The sequence below is a fragment of the Panicum virgatum genome, chromosome 9N, assembly GCF_016808335.1.
Source record: "Panicum virgatum strain AP13 chromosome 9N, P.virgatum_v5, whole genome shotgun sequence".
Lineage (NCBI taxonomy): Eukaryota > Viridiplantae > Streptophyta > Magnoliopsida > Poales > Poaceae > Panicum > Panicum virgatum.
In genome coordinates this window covers 26,166,609-26,192,332 of record NC_053153.1, presented here as the reverse complement: position 1 = coordinate 26,192,332, position 25,724 = coordinate 26,166,609, and the positions used below count along the sequence as shown (strand labels likewise).

The window sequence follows — 25,724 nt, the reverse complement described above, 5'->3', positions numbered from 1 at the left end:
TCCAAGGTTCAGGAGTTTTGTGAACAATCTTAATCCATGCTTCGAACATATTTCAAGAACCACAATCAAGTCATATTGCATGGGTACATATGAGAAAGGGAAGTCTGAATTACTCGAGGTGTTGAAAAGTTCAACTTCTAGAGTATCACTCACTGCAGATTTATGGACGTCCAAGCAAACCTTAGGCTACTTGTGTGTTACCTGTCATTTTATAAGAAATTGGAAACTTCATAAAATGGTTATAAAGTTTGGTACTGTAGAAACACCTCATGATGGCAGAAATTTGTTTAATGCAATGCTGAAGTGCTTGAATGAGTGGAGCATCAAAGATAAGGTCTTTTCAATCACCCTAGATAATGCTTTTGTAAACAACAACTTTGTGAGCACTTTGAGAGAAAACCTAGTAGCCAAGTGTTTGCTGCCAAGTAAAGGCACAATGTTTCATTGCCGATGTACCGCCCACATCTTAAATCTGATAGTTCAAGAAGGTTTGCTGGCCATGAGCAATGTTGTCACAAGTATTAGAGACAGTGTAAAGTATGTGAAGAGCTCACAAGGACGGAAGCAAAGGTTCGAGAAGATGATTAAAGAAGTAGGGATATCTTGTGATAAACGACCGCCACTTGATGTTCCGACGCGGTGGAATTCCACTTATCACATGCTCAAGTGTGCTTTGGAGTATGAGAGAGCATTTGAAGCTCTAACCCGTGAGGACAGTCAGTATGTGCATGAGCCTTTAGTTGAGGAATGGAAGATGGCCAAAAAGCTTTGTGACATCTTGAAGACATTTTGTGATGCTACTGAAGTACTCTCGGGTTCCAACTATCCTACTACAAGCTGTATTTTTGATCAGTTTTGGGAGGTCAAGCTGTTATTGGAAAAGGAGTCCTCAAATACAGATGTTATGATTGCAGCCATGATACATAAGATGAAAGAAAAACTTCAGAAATACTGGGATATATGCTTCTTGCAAATATGTGTTCCAGTCATCTTGGACCCTAGATTTAAGTTGGGATTTCTTAAGTTTCGTCTAAGCAAATGTTTTGGTGAAACATCACAATACTTCCCTATAGTTGAGAGGACATTTCGAGATCTCTTCGATGAATATAACTCACAATCAAGTGACTGTACTCAAGATCATGCAAATTCAGTTGGTAGTGTTGAAACCAATGTTGATAGAAGCAACCCTTGGGCAGATTGGAGCTTGCACCAGAACTTGAGACAAATGAGAAGGGTGAGTGAACTCGACAAGTATTTGGAAGCAGAAACAGTCCCTACAAATGCTCCTTTTGACATTCTGCAATATTGGAAGACTTCTTGCACTACATATCCCATACTTGCACGTATGGCACAAGATATGCTAGCTGTTCTAGCATCAACGGTAGCATCGGAATCGGCTTTTTCTAGTGGAGAGAAAGTTATCAGTGCCTACAGAAGTAGGTTGACCAGCAAGACAGTGGAAGCATTGATTTGTCTCCAGGATTGGATCAGGGGGAAGGGTATGTTTGGTCTACTATATGTATTGTGATGTCTTCTGTGTGTGCTAATATGTTTACTCCTTGCCTAATCCATTTCAATTATTTCAGACTGTAATATCACCCATGATGAAATAGCTGGATACTTAATTGGAGATGAAAAGGATGACTAGTCGTAGACCCATGAGCATTGATCTGCAATATTTTTACTCTGATCTTACTACAAGGTACTGGTGTTTATAATATATGTCTACATAATCTCTAAATATACTGGTGTTCAGTCTTTTGTGTTCAGTCTGTCTGTATTCTAGTAGTAGCTAGCAAAATATTGAGTTACAAATCATTTTGTTTATGAAATATTTATGATAGTTCAGGAAGGTTTGCCTATCTCTGAATTGTTTTCTGATGCTCCTTGTGAGTCAGTATCTGGAGGATGTATGTTGCTTGCAAGTAGGCTTTCCTTAAACTGACTGATCATGCTGAATGTTACAATCTGAATGACTTTTTTTTCAGATTGCAGCTAGGTGATTGATGTCACAAAGGAGAGTTCAAAAAGTTCATCATCTCTTTGGTGGCCAGTTGCTTATGATTTGATACTACATGTAGGAGCATATAGTCTATTAACAGTGCTAAAATCTCTCTCATGAGATTACTAGTAGTTCAAACGGCACTCTTTGTAATATGTTTATTGCACAACTGGCAATCAGTTGCTGGTGAGTCTTTCTTTTTTTTCTGTCAAATTGGAGCATGTTGTGGGCGTCGGTAAAATTTACACGAATGCCCCATGAAATTGGAAAACAAAAGTACGTAAATCAACATGTGAACTTGGGGGGAAAATAAAGTGGTACATGGACAAATATAAGTGCTGACAACTGCGGCTGGGGGCAGGCAACCAGCAGGCTGCTCGCGCAGCGCGCAGCGACACGCGGGTGCAACGCGGGCTGCCGCGAAGCCCGCAAATCACTCGCGGTGCTGTGCGGGCAGCCGCATGTGTCGGCGTAATCTGTTGCGGCTGATGCGGACGTGGGGCGGGCAGCCGCAAACCGCCCCGCTTGCATCCCTAGTCCCTGGCCAGGAGAAGCGCCATGCCCTCCCTAGCCACCTTGTCCTCCCGAGCTGGTGACATTGCTGGGGGGACTTGGCGCAGAAGAGCGTGATGAAGACGAGGCAACAATCGCAGTAGGGGAAGAGGTCTTGCTGGAGAGAGTCACCTCTTCAATAAGCAAATCGGCGCGAACATCAGAGAATGATGGAAACGGGCGAGTATGCTTGATCACGGCTGCCATATAAGAATACTGCTCATTAAGACCACGAAGAACGTTGAGAACCAAGGTGCGATCCAAGACAGGTTCACCCAGAGTGGCCAAAGTATCCGCCATACGTTTCATCTTGTTACAATAATCGGGTGATGGAGAGATCCCCTTGAACAAGGGTCTGAAATTCAGCATCAAGAATTATTGCACGAGTTTCTTTGATGCCCATGAACTGTTCTTCAAGCCCAAGCCAAATAGAGCGGGATGTCGGGGAGGCGGTAGAGACAGCCTCAATAAGATCAGGAGCCACCGTGCCAAAAAGCCAGGACTTAAACGTACAATCCATGCGATGCCAATGAAGATCCGTGGAGAAATCATCATCAGTGAGCACAAGGCAATCAAGAGCATACTTGGTCACGGTGTTCAGGAAGAGCGAGCGCCATCGAGGATAGAAGGTAGACACCTGTTCGAGGATGATAGGGATCATCGATTTGATGTTGATCACGACGATGGCTTGAGCGTGAAGCTGTGATTTCTCTGCGTTCTCATAGTCGGCAAGTCGTTGCTCAGCTTCGTCTGCCCGAGTGATGGCTGCCCGGGCCTGCGCGGCAGCGAGATCGGCGGCGGTGATGGCTTCTTCTGCCGCGCGCTGAAGCTCTTCCTCGCGGGTCGTCATGGGGAGGAGACGGTGACGTAGAAAGGCCGCTGACCAGCAGCAACGGCGAGGGACGTCGCGGCGTCGCCGCTGTAGGTGGAAACGCGTCGGGGGAGTCCGACGGTTTGGGGAAGCGAAGGATCAGAACCTTACTGATACCATATTGGAGGAATAAAGACTCAACTCAACTTTCCATTAACCACGAATGAGTTTATATAGAGATTACATGATGACTCTTGAGATACTAAGACCCTTGATATGCTAACATACTATACTATTTTCGGTATTCTGGATGTAACCACTACCGGAATCCAATACTTCGCCGTGTGCCCCGATCTTTGCCGTGTGCAGAATTTCGGGCACACGGCAACCAGTCCATTTGCCATGAGCCAAAAGAAAAACACACGGCAAACAAAAGGCACACGACAAAAAGTACGTTTGCCGTGTGCCTAGAAAAAAAACGCACGGAAAAAATAAAACACACGGCAAATGGTGGGAGTTTGCCGTGTACCATGACGAACACACGGCAATCTGGTTTGTTTGCCGTGTGCCTAACGTTAGGCACACGGCAAACAGGTTGCCCAGGCGAGCCGTTTGCCTGACCGTTGGGTTTGCCGTGCGCTTCAACTGGCACACGGCAATCAAAATCTATGCCATGTGTTTTTGTTCTTTGCCATGTGCCTAAGTTGTGGCACATGGAAAATTGTTTCAAAAAAAATTGATTAAGCACTCCTAACTTTTTCTGCTAACTACATACTATACGTGGTATTATATGTTAAGTTTTGGTATTTTTCTCGGTCTTTCAGCTATATCTAATCATTTTATTTAAGTAAACCGAATTCTTGTGGATAAATCAAATTTGAGCTGCAAGTATTTTGAATAATTGAATATAATTAGTCAAAATTTGATATTTACATTATTGAGTCCAATGTGAGGCCATATCCATGAAATGGATGCAAATTTCGAACATCTTGCTCATGAACATTGACCACGACCGTCTGGCCGGATCGGTTTAAAATTCTATAAAAATCAAACGGAGTCTGAAAATCATAAGATTTGCCATGGTATCATGATTTCATACGCGGAGGCTAAGAAAAAAAATTGAGAAAGTTCGGACAAGTTATCGCGTACGCTCCTTCTCCGTAGAAGATCCAAAGAGTTGAGAAGTAGTTGTTTAGATTTGAAGTCAAAGTGACAGTCAAATTGGCGTATGACTTCAAAACTTTTTGTACATGCAAAACACAACTTAGATTCTTTCTTAGAAAAATTTGGTTATTTTTCTAATGCTTTTTTTAAATTTATATTGTTTTGCTTAAATTTGGTTTAGGATTTTGGATGTACCGCTGGACGTCGTCTGCCTTTGCCATGCGCGGCCGTTAGGCACACGGCAAAAAAGCCGTTTGCCGTGTGCCGGCCCTTTCGCACACGGCAAAATAAAAGAAATCGGTCACATTTGCCACCTCACCAATCCAAAGCTTTGAAATGGAGCTCTCCCATTGGTCTAAACGTCTTGAGGCGGATCATCCCTCTCTCTCTTCCTTTTAAAGCTCCCGGCCGGGCCTCCTCCTCTCTTCTCTCTCATTCTCTCTCTCGGCGGTGGTGCAGGCCCACGGCGGCAAGCGGGCGGGAGGCCGGCCCCAGGCACGTGCGCAGACAGCGCTCGCACGCGCGTGACGGAGCCTCGTGGGGCCGCAGCGAGCGCGTGGCAGTGGGGAGCAAGCGGCAGCGGAGCCGCTGGGTGCGGCGGGCGAGCACGGAGCGGCGGGGTGCGGTGGCAGCGAGTGCGCGAACGCGTGCGTGGAGCCCAGGACGCGCGGCGGAGCCCCGTGGGGCCACCGTGAGCGCCGGCCATGGAGCCACGTGCGGCGGCGCCGAGCGCGCAGCGGTGGGACGAGGCGGCCACCCGCGCCACCGGCGGGGTAAGGATGCGGGTGCGGCGGCCTCCTGCGGCACCGGCTGGGCGCGGCGATGGCGAGCGCGCGGCACGGACGCGGCACCGGTGGGGTACGGACGTGTACCTAGCGGATTTTTTTGTTTTTTTTCCGATTCTTCGCCATGTGCAAGGGGTCTCGGCACACGGCGAACTAATTATCTTCGCCGTGTGCCTGAAATCGTGGCACACGGCGAATTCATCCCGACGCCGTCAGGTTCCGGTCACGCCATCGTCTTGCTTTTTTGCGCCATGTACCTCGACAAACACACAGCAAAGTTGTTTGCCGTGTGCCCGAAATTTGGCACACGGTAAACTCGGCCTTTGCCGTGCCTGTAGTTGTCGTCTGCGCTTCGCCGGGTGCGAGCCTCGGTGAAATCTTCACCGTGTGCCCGGGGGGCTTCGCCGTGTGCCCCAGGCGAACGTTATCCATCATGGTACCTCTGGGGTTGATGGTGCTGCTCACTTCCAGGAAGTTTTGAATGTGAGCATTGGCAGCCTCTGATGCCTTGCCACAGAATGGACTCGCTTGAACCATGTTAACCAGTCCCGACTTGAGCTCAAAGCCATCATTGCCTTGGTCATTGTTCTGTCCAATAGGAATGTGGCTACTAGACGGGGCCGAGTACTGCCTGAGAGTCTTCACCATGGGTGGTGCTGAGACTGACAAACGAGGCTTCCAAGTGGGTTTCTTCTGAGGTGGGACGATGCGGTGTCTCACAATTCGCCCAATTCTCTGAGGGTTCGGATCAAAGTTGGATGGTAGATCAAAACCGGTCATGCACTGCTCTGCATTGAATAAATGAGAGAGAGAGTAATGGTAAGCCTACTAAAACTAGCGGTGATAAAATAGTAAGGTTTTCCACTCACACTAGTAGGGAATCTCACAAAGATGACGATTCATTTTTGTCACAGTAGGCAATCAAAACGTCACTGAAGATGTTTTGTGACGAAAACTCATTCGTCATGCATATGCCGTCACATTTATCCCACCGTGACGAAATCGATAAATTCGTCATAGAAGTGAACTTTTCAATGACGAAACGGCCTTTGTCAAGGAACAGACGATCTTCAGTGACAAAAGTATATACGTCACAGGACATTGCCAAATTCATCACTAAAGGAAATGCCACGTGGAGTGGACCATGGCGGCGGCTGACGTGGCTTGGGGTGACACGCTGGCAGATGACGTGGCAGGTGACGTGGCGTGTGCTAGGTGGCAGGTGACGTGGCGTCGGCCACTCTGGCAGATGACGTGGCTTTTGCCATGTAGTGGATGACGTGGCATCTGCCACGCTGGCCGATGATGTGGCGTCTGCCATGTGTCCTTCACTGGCCCTACCACGTGGATCATTTCAAATTGCGCCACGTGTCTGCCACTGAAACGTTTTTTCGTCACAAAACATGTCCATTTTCATCATGGAAAACATTCTTATCATCACAGAAGGCACCAAAAAACGTCACTGTATTTGGTCTTCTTTCATCATAGAAGTACAATAGCTCAGATCACATATAGCTCAGATCACATACAGCTCAGATCACACAGCTGGTCATAGAACTTACATCTTAGTTCACCACACATAAATTCAACAAGTTCACCACATTATCTCTGAACTGGCATAAGTTCAACACATGCCAACATAAGTTCAACACAGACCACTGGACTGACATAAGTTCACCACATGATCACTGGACTGACATAAGTTCAACACACCATGGACTGACACAAGTTCAACACACCATGATCACTGGACTGACATAAGTTCAACACACCATGGACTGACACAAGTTCAACACAGAACTTGACTAACATTAGATTGGGACAAGGGAACAGCTCATAAGTCTAGGATGAGTTACCATTGAATCTCAAGAAACGGCGGAGGATGATATTGTTCTCTTGTGCTGTCTTTTCGGTTTGCTCCAAACGCCTTTGGGTCTCTTCTGCTGTCTTTGTGGTTTCATCCAACTGCCTTTGGGCCTTGGCAAGATTTTCCTCGGTAACCTCACTCTTCTTCTTCAAGGTTGCAAGTTGTTCCTCGAGGGCAGCTTTGGCTCGTCGTTCAGCTTCAAGTTGTTCCCGAAGATCCCTTTCAGTTGATGAAGCTGATTTTGAGGAGCACCCAGACTATAGACCAGCATTCTTCAGAAATGTGTTTGACTTGGAGCTATCCTCGGTGAGCACCTTGGCAACAACTTGTGCACTAGACATTTGCTCTTCACCATCAGGTACAACTGCTGCCTTCAAAGCCTCCATTTCAGACTGAAAAAAATTCAAACGACAGAATAATAGGTGGGTAGAAGCCAATATGAATAAATACTATGCATGTATGTACTTAGCTTCAATGCAAACCAGCAGAATATAAGTCAATGCAAGCCATATAGTACATTAGTGCAACAATTTTTGATAAAAAATGCACATATTTTCTCAACATATTATCTCAAATCAAGTTTATGATAAAAACTGCACCTAATGCACATATTTTACATGCCAGCCAAGCCATAATTGATACTTTCCTAACTATCAATAGTATTTGATACATAAGGTCATGAACAATAAATAAATCTCAGATTAGAATGGCACTTACAACAAGGCGTTGTGCCTCATCTCTCAGTCCCGTTTTGGAGCTTGTATGGCAGGACTTGAAGGCCTCCACTACATCAAGCTCTTCATCTTCTGTGCTGGGCTCAACCTCCTTTCTCTTCTACCTCTGGTACAAATATATGGAACATTAGAATAGTTATTTCACATAGTACATTGAAGGGAAAAGTGGGTGCTGACTATAAAAGGAGATTGACTTACATAGGCATGCAAATGGGAAACATAGGCGCGAGAACCTGTTGTCTGATGGAACTTCACTTTCAGCCGGTTTTGTTTGTACTTTTCAGAGGTTTGCTGCAAACACATGCACTTACTAGATCAGCTTCCTAGTACAGCTTGAAAAAAAATTGAGAAGTTGGAACATACCTTATTCTTAGGGTCAGACCAATGGGCAACTAGTGCAATCCATTCTTGATCAGTCATGTTTTGCACAGGAGAAGTAGTTCTGACCTCATTTGCTGGGACACCATTGAAGTATTTCTTCTTCAACCTATAACGCTGGTTTCGTATCGCAGACTGCATTACATCAGCGCAAGCTGCCTTTGTTGCATCATCATTGTTAACAGCCAATCGAATCTAGTGAGGTGAGTTGCACATATCAATAGTTAGAGTAGGTCATATAATAGCTCATTAGTGCAGCATAGTAGAGTGTGTAAATGTACTTACATATATCTTTCCCATGAATTCCTTAAAATGGGAATCATCCTTCTTGTACTCTTTTCAATGACGAAGAATAGGAAGTTCAGACCTAACGACTACACCTGCTTGTGAGAAATTGGCAGCTTGAATAGGTTCTTTTGGCCTCTTATCCCCTTCAGCAACAACCACATGCCTCCTTCTTCCCATAGCTTTGTTCATCCTTTCCAAAAGTATTGCAGCGGTTGGTTGCCTCGGCCGCCTCGGGCATCTAGATGTAGATGCTATATGACAAAGTTATCATTTAGTTAGTGTGCATTCATGAAATTTGATTTGCTTAAGCCTACAAAATTTATTGCTCACATAGATACTTGCCTCCATCAGTGGGCGGGGACTGTTGGTCATTGTCCTCAGGAGACTAGTCCACGAAAGGACTTGTGGGTCTCTGTTGGCGCTCCTTAAGTACCCCTTTTATCCCTTATTTATCCTTGATAATAGCATGAATTTAATATCAAAATCACTAACCGTCCTAACCCCGGCCTAATTATTGGTCATTTTCACACTTGCACATATATTTTGGAGGAACTTCGTTTTTGCAGGTTTTTGGCCTATTTTGGAGCATGAAATGACGAGGCCCGTGATCGAGCGCTAACATGGAGAAAGACGAAGGCCAAAGCCCAAAGGAAGGACCAAAGCCCATGTTGATTCGAAGCCCATTCATGCACATCCATCCTCCAAGAGAGCCCAAAGGACCAAGCCCACGAAGATGAGATCAAGATACTACGGGATTAAGCAAAGCAAATGAAGATTTAAGGAAGGATTCTCTATCCTATCCTTTCCTCGAAGATATCTCCAAGATAACGACGTCCAAAGGAGTGCAATCGTGAAGGACATAAACTCTAGAAGATGCGAGGAGTCTACACGCGAAAGATGAGACCGAGGCGGGCCCGAAAGAGGGTAGGCCGGCCAGCCTAGGCCCATGAGCCGGCTGGCCTAGCCCGTTTCCGAGGCGGTTCGGCCTCCCCTTCGACCGGTGGCTTCCTCGGCTTATAAATAGTTCGCACCTTATTCAACTCGGAGCATCCATCCACCCAGAACTCGACGAAAACCTAGGGCCAAGACCGGAGGGAGACGACGGCCGCCGCAAGTCTTTGAAGTTGTCTAGGAGATGGCTTAGGCCGCCCCTAGCCGCCATGGCCTCCCTACGTGGTTGTGCCATGGTGGAGTTCATGAGCTAGTTGGAGTCGTCAATGGTATGTACTCGGTGGTGACGATCCAAATGAATCTATTATGTGAGTAATGATAATCATGTCTTCCGAATCTTTTAGCGACCATGTTCTCTCTTTCGATTTTGTTCTTTTCTTTGGCTTTGCTTCATCCTAGATCTATTATCGAGATAGATCGCTTAGCATGATCTTGTAGTCATGGTGGCTAGAGGTTCATGGCGGAACTACCAAAGGGGGTTCGACTTGCTTCAGGGTGCTTTCGTCCAAAGGGGGGCGTCGTGACAGGGCATTGCTTTAGTAGATGGGGTATCGAAGGATCGGATTGGAGATTTTGGGTTTAAAGATGCCATTGATTGAGATGCATGATTTATTTGCTCATTAGCTTGAACTACAACTAGATGACAATAGGCCTAGTCATGTCTTTGGTTTTGCTATGGCTACGCCTATATTCATGGATGAGATCAACCTTTACACAACACTCATAACTATTAAAGGTTACTCTATATGTGCAATTCTTGCTTCATGTTAGGATAGATCCGTTAGATTAGATGGAAAATCTTGGGTAGTTCTTTGTCGATCCACGGATTGATAAACCTTGGGGGAATACTCTAAGGGAAAAGCTACACGATCCCGTGCACTTGCGGTATATAAATTGGGGCGCTAAGGAGCGTCAACAGTCTCTCAACATCTTCATGGCTTTGGGGTGTCTCGACACATTCCTGAGGCAACTGTTGATTAGCAACCCCCTCTCATGAAGTTTGGGGCCGTTTCCCTGACCTTGTTGAGACTCCAGATGTTCTCTCCGCTACTGGTCCACCTGCCTTCACCCTCTTGGACTGCCTTACTCCTCCTGGAGCCATGTCGGACACTTGCTTTCTTCTCCTTGTAACAAGTCTTTTGACTCTATCAGTTTTAGGCAACTCTGCAAGGAAAAAAAACAGCTTGTAAGCACAATGGTCAATATGCAAGAGCAGAATTTAATTTACAGTAATGCTGCATAGAAGGGAAAAAATGCAAAGTCGCTATTTTCCTAGCCCCCATAGCCAAGAAAGAACAAGCACCTCGATCTTGAGGGTTGTGGGCTGCTCCTCGTCTAAAGATTCATCATCATCATCATCATTATCTCCTTGACTGTAATCTTCAAGGAGGTGTTCTGATGACTCAGAATCTTCAATCCTAGTTTTCTTCTTGCTTGAATCTGTACCCTTTGTGGATCCCGGTTGTGAAAATATATTTTTTAAGTTCGGACATGCTTTCATGGAGCCCAAGTTCTGCCAACCTTCTTATATTGTCTGCTACCCTCTCATCCCGACACATTTGATATTCAATTTGTTGTTATTCTTGCAGGAATAAGTAAATGGTCACTATCAAAATACTAGATCAAGGCTCAAATGTATCTAATATAGAACAAAGTTGCATTAAGTCTCAACAATCAGCATGTAACACAATAGTATACAGAAATACACATGAATGTTAAGTTCAAACAGCATATATGTTGAAATACACATGAATGCTAGAGTTTCAAATTTATCTAATATAGAACAGCATACACATGTATGTTAAGTCAAACAGCACGTATGTTAAGTTGAAAAACCAACTGGGACAATATTCAGCTGGGAATATTAGCAAAATATTATGCATGGGACAGCATACACTTGTATTCAACTAGTTATACAAAGTAGAGAGAAACTAGAGGATCAGTTCAGACAGAAAAACAAATATAATTTCAGCTGGGACAATATTAGCAAAACCTCATGCATCACAGCTTACTACTCTAGTATAACACAATAGTATAACATGAATGCAACATTTTGAATTAGATGTGACAGCAAACAATCTAAATGTGAACAACCTATCACGATAATTCAATGTTCAGAGAAGCCTAGATACACAATTGATAGTTCAGATAATCCTAGATACACACAGCCATCACATGGCTTCTGATAGAGAGAAGCATGCATGCATACACATATTTCAACAGCTAAAAGGCATTACTGAATCTTAATTGTGATGTTCAGAATTGTTTTTCCCCAACAAAAAATTAACTATGATGTCCACAAACTTTGGGTACCAGAGATTTTATTCCAAGCTATATGCAGTAAACATACAAGCATGCATGCAGACACCTTATCCAGTTCAGATTGCAAAAAAAGGGAAGGAGGAATCTATGAACCTAATCTGCATAGGTGCAACAGCAACACTACCACAGGCCACCATACAACTTCAGATTATCATGCCACAAAATTTCGAAAATGGATATTTGGACATGAATGCATACACATGTGAACAAATACTCGGCGGCGTGGGACATGGCTTTAAGTCGGTTGCATACAAAACTGCACGGAGAAGGAACCAGGGAAGAAATGCTTACCTTGGGATGGGATCGACCTTGGCATACCTCGAGCTGCGCCACGACGCATTGTCACCATGGTGATAGTGCAGATTCGGAGAAGGGGAAGCAGATCTGGCGAAGGGGAAGCAGATCCGGCGAAGGGGAAGCAGATTCAGCAAGTGGTATTGAAGGGGTCGGCAAGGTGGCGTCGGGGACAAGGAGGCGGTGGCTTCACGGAGATCCCGTCGGCGAAGTGGCGTCGGTGATGAGGCGGGTGCGTGGCTGAGATCCCGTCAGCGAAGTGTGTCGGTGACAAGGCGGCGAAGTCGCTGAGATCCCATCGGTGAAGGCAACGGCGGCGGTGGCGGCGTCGGTGGAGGCGGCGGCGTCGGGTTTGGGACCTGGCGTGGGCGGGTAGGGTTTGGGACCTGACGTGGGCGGATAGGGTTTGGGAGGTGGGGGTGTTTTCCTTTAATTTATCCAAGGGCGTGGCCGCAGAAAATTTTGGGCTGGCGCCCAGATTTCCAAACTCGGCGGAAAATTTTGGGCTGGCGCCCAGATTTCCAAACTCGGCGGGAGATTTTAAGGCTGGCGCCCAGATTCTGGGTTTGGGCTGGAACCTCCAAGAATTGGCCCAATAAACCTCTATTTGTATAATGTCAAAATTAGTAATGATATAAAAAATTAAATTTAACTATTTAATATATTTATTTAATGACAAAACTATTTTATACGATTGAAATTAATTATTTGTTTAATGTTGATGATGAAGTCTTTTATATATGTCTTAATTATTAAGTATTTAAATATTTATTTATAACATTGTTGACAAAATAAATCAATACTCGTGTAGCATTATGTTTCAAATTGAGAAGATATCCGGATCCGAATCCGGATTCGAACTATCCGTATCCGATCTTTTAAAACATGGTAAAAGGTGACATCCGGATCTTATTTCATCCGTATCCGATCCGAATCCATCCTTGGTTGGAGAGTTGGATATTTTCTATATCCAAAATCCTTTTAGTAAGGTTTCAACACAGATTTATTGGGAGTAAAAAATTGGACACTATTGGAGATGCTCAGTGCAAGTACAACGCATAGACGAGGTCGTCGATTTACGTCGGGAGAACCAAAATACATCTTCACCGAGCACCTTCAAGACGAAGAGAGAAAGAGAGCAGCCGGTGCTTCCCTCGTCTACGGCTTCTTCCCCATTCTCCCAGGATGTCGGTGGGATCCGATGCGCACGCGCGAATCCGTTTGGCGGCAAAGCTTCCCGCCTTTCCCCCAAATCCAACTCCATATACCCTATCCCCCATCCTCAATCTTCGTTCCTAGGTCGTGAGCTGCTCAAGGCAGATGGGGCCCGGATGCGGTAAGCGGTTCAATCATCCGCGCGGAAGGGGACCTCGTCAGCATGATATATAGCTGTGGGCGATTGCATGTCCCATGCCACTCCACTCAGCTCCAAAGTGATGTGTCCACTTTCACTGGCTGAATCTGAAATAGCGCATATTATTGATGATGGATTATTAATCTATGTTTAATACTCCTAATTAGTGTTGTAAAAGTCCCCACAAATTTTTTGCCCAAATTTTTTTTGGAAATTAAACGCGGCCTGATATCCCAATTATCACAAAGTAACAGATTGCAACTTGATGTTATGGAGATCACGGGGCTTTTTTTTCCTGGCTCAAGAGCACGTGACTTTGCATGTTTTGTTGTTATAGCTAGAAAAAATAGAAAAAAGATAGCCAAGCAAAATCGTCAGAACAAGCCTCGCTCGGTCACATAACTTTGTTCAGGTAACAGAGACGAGCTGCAGAAAGAACTGAGCATAAGCACATAATCTGAAACCAAGCTTATCCTTCCCATTTTATTAGGCAAGTGATCAGCACAATGACGGAGCTAAAACATCAACAGTACAAGGAAAGCATCACATCTTGTGGTCACTATCCTCCGACTCATCATGCAGGTTTGTAGCACAACCATTTGGTACAGCTCCTGCTCCTATTCGGTTGATTTTAGGCATGCATCGAGCTCTGCATAGTCCTTCCGAAATAACACACAATTATTCTTGCACACGTGGATCGAGTTATATCCAAGGCCCAACTCACGCAGACACTTCTTAGCATTATCATATGATTTTGGTAGGTCACATTCTGGAATAGCGGTTGACAATAGATTCAAAAATGCATCAAATGCCGTATTGCTGATCCGATAAAATGATTTGATATGGAGCAACCTCACCATAAAGGAAAACCTTGAATGCTTAGATCTAGGAATAAGTGACCGCTTCGCATCTTCAAGGACTTTGAAGAAATTAGGTTCTTTTCCATCTGCCTCTGCTGCTCTATACATGTCTCATATTAACTCTGGCACTCCATGATCGTCCTCATCATCATGCTCGTCCGCATCCATCTCAAAACCATCATTGCCAGTTTCATGAGCCTCATCCTCTACAACCTCAACCTCTACACCATCCATAGATTCTCCATGATGAATCCATTGAGTGTACGTACATGAAATCCCAAAAATATGTATATGGTTATAGACTGTTTGCTGAGGCCATGACTTCATATTCAGGCATCTCTGGCATGGGCAACGTATCTAAAAATCCTTCCCAAATTTTTGGCCCACAAATTCCATGAACTGATCAACTCCTGCCATATACTCTCGGCTGTGAATTGTCTTCCATTTATCCATCTTCTATCCATCTGTGTTGAACATAATAATATTAATTTCAGAGCAAATTTATCAAACAATTACACTACGAATTCAAGCAACTGTATATGCAACTCAATTTCAGAAGGAATAAATAAGTGCACAATTTTATATATGCTGCTGATTTCATATGCTTTCCTAGGTACTTGATTTTACTCCACTGCACATAGAGTAGAAAGGTAGCATGATTTTACTCTGCTGCACATCAGAGTAGAAAGGTAGTTCCAGTTCATCAGCTCCTCATAGCAACCAAATTACTAACCCTCATAATCATGCCAAGCCCCTTTAACAATCGAGATGTGCAATCCATTATCCATGGCAAGATTTAATGGCTATGCTAGGAATAAATGAAGGCATAAATCTCAGACAACAATCTACATTGAGGTAACCATCAATTAGGAGAATCTCACTGGGGCGCTGCCTTGCCCTTCGTGTGCCTGCTCGAAGACGCCGCCGCAGGCGTGCCTGGTGGCAGCCATCATCGCAGCCCCGTGCATGCCGGCCGTCGCCGCAGACGCGCCTGCAGCTGCGTGCGTGCCGGCTGTCGCCGCACCCGCAGCCGTGCCCGCAACCCCGTGCGTGCCGGCCATCGCCGCAGCCGCGTCCGCAGCCCCATGCATGCCGGCGGTCACCGCACCCGCAGCCCCGTGTATGCCGGCCGTCGCCGCAGCCGTGTGCGTGCCGGCCGTCGCCGCAGCCGCAGCCGCGCCCGCAGTAGCATGCGTGCCGGCCTTCACCGCAGCCGCCACCGTCGCGTGCCTGCCGGCCATCACCGCCGCCGCATGCCTGCTTGCCGCCCGCCGCCCCACAGATGCGAAACATATTTCGCCCCACAGATGCGAATTTCTATTCAATTATACCTGCACTGCTTATTTCATTCAAGTAAAGTGTCCAACCACAGAAAGCCAAGAAAGATGTTGTAGTCTAGTGGGCAAGAAACGCGGTGTTGGTAACCACGTCCCAGGTTCGATTCCTGGCTGCTGTTGTTTTTGCCCCATTTAACTTTATTAGTGCCTAGGTATACACGTGGCCGGTGGTCCCTCTGGGTGCCTATGTAGACACGTGGCCGGTGGGCCCTTTGGGTGTCGTGTGGCTGGTGGGTCCCGGACTTCTAAAGATGGGTGCCACATGGCTGGTGGGTCCGGCATGACAGGTGGGGCCCACGGGTGGCACAAGATTGCGGTCCCATGTGGCTAGTGGGTCGTGCCATGTGGCAGGTGGGTCCGGCATGACAGGTGGGCCCACGGGTGGCACAAGGTTGCGGTCCCACATGAGGTAATCTGTGACAATATAGATTCATCAGAATTCATTACCTAAATGGCCAATACGATCTGTGATGAAATTCATTGTTGTTTTATGACACTCAGTTGTAGTTCGTCATAATTTTTTAGTGGCTGGGCTCCGTCACCCGTGATCAATGACAAATTCTAAAATTTCATCATTGGTGCATAATGTTTAATGACGAATTTTGTGAACGTCACAAGGAAATCGTCATAGATTAACACATTTCTACTAGTGTCAATTATACGATAACTTTAGCCAATTGCTTCTCCGGCAACGGCACCAGAAATACTTGTTGGTGTCTCTTATGCTCAATCTGAATAGGTATTCTACAAGCGCACAGAATTCACCGGTGTAGCACTTCACCTTGGAGTATTCCAGGGTATCGTGAAATCCTCAGGGAAGCACTATGGTAAAGTGTATCGTAAACTGTAGTGACAACCCTTACTAAAGTTATCGACCGACTAATTCAGCAGGGGTAAGCTAGATAACTGATGAGATAAATGGCCAAGCTATGACCGTGTGGCACACAGGAGATTCTATACCTTAGAGAGGTAGCAGCTGTGAGGACAACGAGCGAGAAAGGACTCCTGAAACACTTCTAAACTACTGAGCTAGCCTCACTAGAACTAATCTAAGTGTCAACTTGATGTCGGAACCAGGAGCTTACTTCGGCGGCCCAAGCGAAGGGCGCAGACAGGGGTGAGAAGGGGCCCAACATACTTTTGGCAATCCTACTGCTATGAAAACACCCGAACGTGGTGGACTACGAGGGACGGACAAGGTTGTTACCACTTGCCGCCTACCACTGCGGTACTGTATTCTAGCTAGCACTAAGTCAGACACCACGTCTGCTCTCGGTACTAGGATTTCTCTTGAGGCCTTCAAGAGAAATCCCTCTCAACCTAGTGAACTAACTTGAGTTACACTAGTACAGGCGAGAAAACCCGTAAGACTAACTCCGACAAGCAAGAAAGGGAACTTAAACTGAACTAGAGGTAAAACTTACTCCCGCAGACAAGCACTAGTACTTGGGAAGATAAATAGTTGAAGAAAATAAAGCTGACTCAAGTAAATAAAGAAGATAACTTATATTAAAATAGTCAAAAGAAAAGATACAAGAGCTTTACCGAGCTCCGATGATGACTCGGAATCCCCGAGACAAGCTCGACTCGACTCTAACTCCCAACTACTAACCTACTCTAGACTTGAGAAGAGAGAATTGCTCCTTTGAGTGTGTGTTTACAAGTGAGGGGGAGAGTGCTATTTATAGGCTTCCAAGGTCGGTAGAAGGCCGGTAATTCTGTTAGCGCCAGGTGCACGCAACTGTAGAGGCAGTGCTTAACTTCCACGCGAAGCCGAGAGCCGAGTCTTTGCAAGGTGGGGACGGGCGGCCCTCCCTAGACTGGCCGGCCTAGGGGTGTGCCATCTGACCACCGACCTCCTGTGGATGGCTCTTGATCTCTTCTGGACGTCGGTTCTCTAGGTGGTTTCCTCGGATGCCTCTATCTTGGATCGGGCGGCCTACCTCCAGAGCCCCTCGACCCTCCGCTTCACCGACATTGCACAACAGCACTCCACTTTGCTTCTGGAATGGGTGGTTTCCCCATTTGACGATCTTGGCACTGACATGTGGGTCTTTGAGTTGAACCTTGTGCCTTCCGGGTCCACCGAAAGGATATGAAATGTTCGCCTTGTTCTAGAACCTTATGAACATGTCACATTGCTCCAGTGAAAGTATTGGACCCATGTATGTGGAGGTGTCAGGCCGGTCGGCACGGAATGTGCCGGGCGGCCGGGATTTTCTCTGATTTCGACCATCTTTGGACAGTGAATACTTGCAAGCACAACTCATCCAAAACTTGTGAAACTTATTAGAATCAAATAAAATATGCATGGAACATAGTGCAAAACTCAATTTATTCCCGAGAAGTTGATGGTCAAAAACGTGAAATAATGGCCGTCAACACCCCCCCAAGCTTAAACTTTTGCTTGTCCTCGAGCAAAGCTTAATACTGAGGCTCGGTGGATCAGGAGTTGCATCGATGTTTGCCCTCTACATGTACCCTGTGCACAGCATATTACTCTATCCGTATGTACTTTGATTAAATTGGCTCATACCTATATGTTCTGGATGATGGGGCTTATTTCACATTTCATTCCTTGTCTGAACGGTTGGAGGACTGAACAACCTTCACCGGAATATTTTCCTGTTTTCCCTGTTCAGGTTCATTCTCGGAATATTTCTTAAGTATGCATATGATTAAGGTTCCCTGAAGGTACTCTCAATCGCTCAAGGTGTATGATTCCTCACCAAGATCAAAAACTTCACCATCTTCTTCCTATTCTAAGATTGATATCTGGAGTTATGGGTAGGAAGAGTATGACATACCTTGATTACCTGTGTTACCGAGCCGAAGAGTGGTTTGCAAGAGGTAGGTACTTGATCAAATTCCGATCTTATGGAATCACAAATGTTCAGGGAAGAGGGAGAAATGGACTCACACTTTTGGAAACATTTGTGGGTCATTTTATTGAACTCCTCTTTTGGACTATATATTTTTGCTAAGGATCATGGGCACTTCTTCTCTCTCTCTCTCTCTCTCTTGTTTAAAGAAGATAACCCATGTCCTCCATGAATTCAGTATTTTCTGAGGGAGTAATTGCGGAGATTTTCCTTAACCTTTTTGAAATGGATAGGCACACAGTGGAGATTTTGGGCTGAGTTGTGGTGGAACTATCTGGTGAAGGTGGATGACAATACCCAGAGTAGGTAATTGTCTTACCAGACATTTTGAGGCTAGCAATGAAATGGTACGCAAATGAGAAAGACCGGTAGATGACAAGTACCTTTTTCCAAGCGAACTCACCATTCGACAAAGCTCAAAGTAAATCAAGATAGCCTATGGTAGCTCTTGCATGAAATATCATTATGGCTCTGGATGAGATATGTAAACCAGCAGGGAAACCTTTTATTATATTTTAATATTACTCCAAGAATTTTCCCTTACTGAGGTAGACAGCGTTAATTCCGATGTAGGCCATCTCGAATCCCACAACAACTTAGACTTAGAAATCATGTTAATGCTCCCACACAAATAGATTAATTGTGTCTATTATGTGCCAACTAGTTCTGGACCTAGATGAGTAAAAAGCTGTAAATGGGGCACATGCAAAGCTCAAACAGAGCAACTATTCATCATTTTCCAGATAAGAGTTTGCACGGATTTCCACACCTTTATTCTAAGCATGGCAATTCTCTCTCTTTTTTTTTAACTAGGCTGAACTGAATGAGCGGGTATGACGACTTACCTGGATACTGACGATCTCCCCCCCCCCCCCAAGCTTCAACGAAGCTCCGGGCTACTGGTCAGGATGTGGCGGGGGGTAGTACGCACCATGGTGCCAATCGTAGGACATGGAGGATATCATCCCCCAACTCTCCTATGTGAGACTGGTGTTGTGATCGAGGCTGTGTCCCAACTCCTATCGTAACTCTAAGGCGCCCAATCGGGAAGTGAGGCCTGACAACTCCCATGTGAGCGGGTTGTTGTACTCGAAGCGTGCTAATGCAGATGGGCCAACCTGCGGGCCATGGGAGGTCCACATACCCGAGGGATAGTAAAATCTCTGGTCGTGCCCATACCCTGTGCTACCCTCAGGCTGGTACGAGGGCTGGCCACCCTGGTCGTAAAATCCCTAGGCCTCCTCTAAGCTCATGTGAGTGGTGTCTGGGTGAGGCTGTGCTGAGGCATCTGGCGAGGGTGCAGCATGTGATGGTCCGGCTTCCTGAGAAGCACGTGCCGGCCGTGAAGCTCCTGGCTGGCGAGAAGTCCCTGCCTGGCAGGATGTGCCTGCCTGACGGGAAACTCCTGCCTGCAGTGATGTGCCACCCTCGGCCAACTGTGTGTCACTCCGAATTCTGCCACGTGTCATAGGACCAGTTGTGCTGTGGCGTGCTGGCTCATTCTTTTCCATCTGGAGGGTTAGACATTTCACAGAGTAGAGCGAGAGTTTCGGGCATGGCAGCTCGAACTCCCTCTCATACCCTGGATAGCACATGAAAACTGAATTCCCGGGACCTTCACGCATCATGTGCGTGTGAACAAAGTGGTCCAGACCAATGAAGGTTCTGTACTCATCTGTCGCGGGCAGATATGTGACTTGTGCATTCTCCAAAACACCGACATACAGCGCAATGCGGGTGACCAGTGAGGTTATGTCGATGGGAGATTTGCACGTGATCATTTTCTGACAATGTGCGACCATGCCCATGACAGGTGAGTAGCGAATCTTCTTTGCCATAGCATAGAGGCACATGAGCTCCGAGGAGCTACATAGCCTGAGGTCTGCTCAGGAAAATACTACCATAGCTAGGTACTTGGCTAAAATTCTCAGAGTTGGATTATGGATGGAGACTATGCTGTTTTTACTACTTACTAGTTCATCTGAGATTTTGTTCCACCAAGCACTACGATCATATTCAAGATCATCTGTTAATGCACTAGCTTCTAATAGGCATTTTTTACTGAAGCCTAGTGCATTACTAAAGTCTCTGGGTATCATTTCAGAGAACTCGTTGAAAAAGCGGAAGTGAATTTTAGTTTCTTTTCCAATGGTTTCGACATGAAGTGTTGATAAAAATTCCATGGTGAGAAGGTGCAAACCTGGTTCGGTGATGTCAGCGAAGCGCGACCATCCCACAGCTGTGAACGCGTGATTCATGTCCTGGCGGAGTCCCGTCATCATGAGGAATTCTGTATCGAACCGCTTGGCGTGGCCGTATGACTGCTTCTTCAACAGCTCGAGGGCATCCCGCTCATAATCAGTCCGGACAACGATCTAATCGATTGACGTCAGAACTCTGATTTTGAGACGGGGCCTCGGGACTGCTGGAGAGGCAGGGGCTTCCTCTTCTTCTTCCTGGGATTGTGACGGTCGGCAGACAGAGTCCACCGACATGTCATCCCGGTGGTGGACTACGAGGGACGGACAAGGCCGTCACCACTTGCAGCCTACCACTGCGGCACCGTGGGGTGGAACACACTTTCTAGCTAGCACTGAGTCAGACACCACGTCTGCTCTTGGTACTAGGATTTCTCTTGAGGCCTTCAAGAGAAATCCCTCTCAACCTAGTGAACTAACTTGAGTTACACTAGTACGGGCGAGAAAACCCGTAAGACTAACTCCGACAAGCAAGAAAGGGAACTTAAACTGAACTAGAGGTAAAACTTACTCCCACAGACAAGCACTAGTACTTGGGAAGATAAATACTTGCGGAAAGTAAAACTGACTCAAGTAAATGAAGAACTTATATTAAAATAGTCAAAGGAAAAGATACAAGAGCTTTACCGAGCTCCGATGACGACTCCGGATCCCTGAGCCAAGCTCGACTCGACTCTAACTCCCAACTACTAACCTACTCTAGACTTGAGAAGAGAGAATTGCTCCTTTGAGTGTGTGTTTACAAGTGAGGGGGAGAGTGCTATTTATAGGCTTCCAAGGTCGGTAGAAGGCCGGTAATTCTGTTAGCGCCAGGTGCACTCAACTGTAGAGGCGGTGCTTAACTTCCACGTGAAGCCGGGAGCCGAGTCTCTGCAAGGTGGGGTCGGGCGGCCCTCCCTAGGCCGGCCGGCCTAGGGGTGTGCCATCTGGCCACCGACCTCCTGTGGACAGCTCCTGATCTCTTCTGGACGTCAGTTCTCTGGGTGGTTTCCTCGGATGCCTCTATCTTGGGCCGGGCGGCCTGCCTCCAGAGCCCCTCAGCCCTCCGCTTCACTGATGTTGCACAACAGCACTCCACTTTGCTTCTGGAATGGGTGGTTTCCCCATTTGACGATCTTGGCACTGACATGTGGGTCTTTGAGTTGAACCTTGTGCCTTCTGGGTCCACCGACAGGATATGAAATGTTCGCCTTGTTCTGGAACCTTATGAACATGTCACATTGCTCCAGTGAAAGTATTGGACCCATGTATGTGGAGGTGTCAGGCCGGTCGGCACGGAATGTGCCGGACGACCGGGATTTTCTCTGATTTCGACCATCTTTGGACAGTGAATACCTGCAAGCACAACTCATCCAAAACTTGTGGAACTTATTAGAATCAAATAAAATATGCATGGAACATAGTGCAAAACTCAATTTATTCCCGAGAAGTTAACGGTAAAAAACGTGAAATAATGGCCGTCAACAGCCACCCCATTCCACTGAGCTGAGATGTTCTTGGTGGTGCTTTATCCATGTACAAACCAACATAAGCTTCTGCAAGTTTAGCTCCACTTTGAATCATTTTTTTAAAAAAAATCACCATCATCACTAGAATCATCACTCTCACTTCCATCCATCTGTACAAACAAGTTTGAATGGACACAATGAGATAATAGAATTCAGCTTGTAAACAAAGAAATGTCACACAAGGACATATCAGGTAATGGAAATGTCAAATAGTTATTCAGCAAATAGTGCATGCTCACAAATGAGCTTTCAAAGGAAAAAATGGCACATAAGAACTGAAACAATGATGAGCAAGATACAAGTGCCAATATTAGCACAATCATTGGGTCTCAATTCTACTTTTGATACTTGTCATTGTATTTCCTGCTCAACCAATTGAACCGTATCTCGTCATTAGGCATGGTCATAAACATCTCTCATTGCTCCTTCTTCACAACAATTTAGATGCAACATAATGCTCATTGCTCCCATAGCCGGCAGCACAAGCAATCACAAGTTCCATCACTTGGTCATTTGAATATTTTCCCTCTCTCTTGGAAACAAACTCTATAGCTGAGCTAGCCATACGTGCAACTGCTTCTTGAATGAGGAGTGCATTTCCTGTCTTTTGCTTCTTTTCTTTGTCTTTTCCTTGAAAAGGTCTTGCCAACCTCTTGCCAGTAGCAGGTGTAGGAGAAATAATATTCTCTTCTTCTTGATTTTCAGAAAAAATGCATCATCTTGTGTCCCAAAAATTGCTGCCTCCTCTTGTGTTTCACCATCAATTGGAGGTGTTGCGCCATTAACTCCATGAAGAGACCAATGGTCAATACCAATATTAGTGATTCCTACAAAACACCTTGCCAATTCTTCTTCATTTCGAAGGGGTTGCTTCCTGAACTTCCCACATCCAGGAATATCCTGAAATTGCCAAAGACAACCACATATTAGTACAAAGAAGAACAAAATCAGGTAAAAACAGTAGCAAAATAATAGAAAAACTGAAAACCAAACACACTTACAGCTCTAGCTTTCTTCCACCATTCATCATCCATATCAAATGTCCTCTTTACAGGGTCCCAACTAGTTCCAGTTTCCCTCATCTGGAGTTTCTTCCATGCCTTGAAATCTTCTTTTAACTTGTCCCACTTGTTTTTCAGTTGAGCCTTGCAGATCTCAAGCCATGTCCAATCTTTGAACCCTTTCTCAACCTCAGCATAACCGAGTGCATTCAGGTAACTGCTTGGTTGATTTCCTTTCTCAACTTGTTTGGCAAACAAATTACACACAATCCGGGTGTTCTCAGCGTTCTAATCAATTTCCAACATCTATAGCACCTCACAAATTAAGTTTTAGAAGGCATTACAATGCTGCACAACCACATCCTAACAAGAACAGTAGCATCTCACATAACCGCAAAGAAATTAAACCAACTTTTATAGTGTATAGAGTCTCAAATTAAACTAATTTTACTACTGCATAACCACATCCTAACAAAAATAGTAGCATCTCACAGACCTCGTCTGGTTCCTCGCTTCGCTTGACAGGTGCAGCGGCATGGGGGCTTTGGTTCCTGCACCAAAGTGGGGCCGGCCTCAGGATTTGCAAGAGCCGGCATGGGAGGAAAGGAACGAGGAGAAACAGAGGGCAGCATGGGCGCCATCCCCGCCGGATCTTGTGCTGAGCCCCCGAGAAACTCACCTGCAGATGGGTGGAGGTGTGACTCCGGTGCCTGGATATGGCAGGAGGACGGCGAGGTTGCAGGCGGATGACAGCTTCGGCCTATAGGCGGCAACGACCCCGACCGAGCAGGCGATGGCGGGGTAGCCTAGTAGGCGGCAGTGGGCTGGGAGAGGCGGAGGCAGCCGGTGGGGTTGGCGCACAGCCGCGGCCGGCGGGGTGCGACCGAGAGCAGGCAGCGGTGGTGGCCAGGGGAGCAGGCGCGTGGGGGCTAGGGATAAGGTTGGAGTGGGGGTGGAGAATAGAAGAAAATAACGATTCGAGGTTCGGGGTGTATAACCGATGGCAAACGTGGGTAATTTTGGCCGAACTCCAAGTCGATGTCCATATGAGAGGGTTTGGAGTTGGAAAAGAGGTGCTCCACCAGCTCCATGGAAAATGAACTACGAGCTCCACCCGCTCCAGGAGTTGGTCAGCTCTAGAGCTGGGGTGTTTGGCTATCATTTTCCAGCTCTAGCGTGGAGCTGAGCTCTGGAGCCTTGCCAAACACCCCCTTAGGGACGGGGGTCGGTCACACGCTCCATGCTGGTAGGACTGCTTGGATGGGCGTGAATGGATAAGAGCAGGCACCCCAACCGTACTACCAAACAAGCCACCTGCTCCCCCCGATGGGGGTAACAGTGTTCTCCGCTAGCACAACAGGAAGACGCTGCCTCACCTGTCCGTACACGCGATTGGATAGGACAGGAAGCCATCATCATGACAATGTCAGCATGATGTCATCATCGCAATATCAGGCGCACACCGTCATCAAGTAGGAGCGACGGTGCATGGCTACGGACGACTGCCTTATGGCACTTGACGGCGGGTAGGCCGCTTTAGTTGTCAACGCACGACGAACACGGACGACCGACCCCCCCCCCCCCCACCCCTTGCAAAAGAAAAGCACGCAAGCCACCTGTGCGCTCCGACTGACAAGCTCGACGACCCCCAACGGTCGGGGAGGAGTCCCCGACCGAAGAAGCTCTTGATCTTACCCCTTCTACAAGCCTCAGTTAGCATTCTTGTAAGGAGGCATCCCTTGAACTGTAAAAGGGAAGGCCCTCCACATAGATAGATATCCGAGAATCAATCCATCAATCCTTTCACCCGATCACATCACCCACTCCATCCATTTTCAGTGCTAGCAAAATAGACCTTAGACACAGTTTTCGCACTCGCTCGTAAGCTTACTCCCCAACTTCTTGAGCACCCGGGCTCGAGCAATACAGTCGATCAACCCCCACTGGACATAGGGCATTTAAGCCTGAACAAGCATAAATCTCATTGTGTGCTAGGCCATATCTGATCCGGACGCACGATACACGCAAACGAGTAGATTAGCAGTTGGCCATTTCCGGCACTGACAATGTTCTTTCTAGATCTTTGTCTATATTCTATCCAAGGACATAAGTTCTCTCCCATGGCCTAATATTGCACATTCTCACTGATCCTTGACCTCACAAGATGAATTATTGCATGCGCTCCAACCCATGTCTTCCATCATCCTTGTAGATCTGCCCATCGCTTATATTCCTAATTGCTTCTTTCTTTATTAAACAATTTTTATGTGACCCATTGTCTTTGAAAAAGAATTTGATTTTGGAACACATGAATCTTTTGTGTATCCTTTAGTTCCCCTATTTATAACTGGTACCAAAATTCCAACTCCTTAAATG

At 46.2% G+C, this 25,724-nt stretch overlaps 1 protein-coding gene and 1 pseudogene across 1 annotated transcript; one reads left to right on the top strand and one right to left on the bottom strand.

Annotated features, from left to right (window-relative positions):
* The first annotated feature begins 499 nt into the window (after positions 1 to 499).
* On the top strand, positions 500 to 3,425 carry LOC120688897 (zinc finger BED domain-containing protein RICESLEEPER 2-like). Its single transcript, XM_039971249.1, has 3 exons — positions 500 to 1,234; positions 1,850 to 1,910; positions 3,280 to 3,425. The coding sequence occupies exons 1-3, from the start codon at positions 500 to 502 to the stop codon at positions 3,423 to 3,425; spliced, it is 942 nt and encodes a 313-aa protein (XP_039827183.1).
* Positions 3,426 to 22,682: 19,257 nt separating this feature from the next.
* On the bottom strand, positions 22,683 to 23,654 carry LOC120692484 (annotated as a pseudogene).
* Positions 23,655 to 25,724: the final 2,070 nt, after the last annotated feature.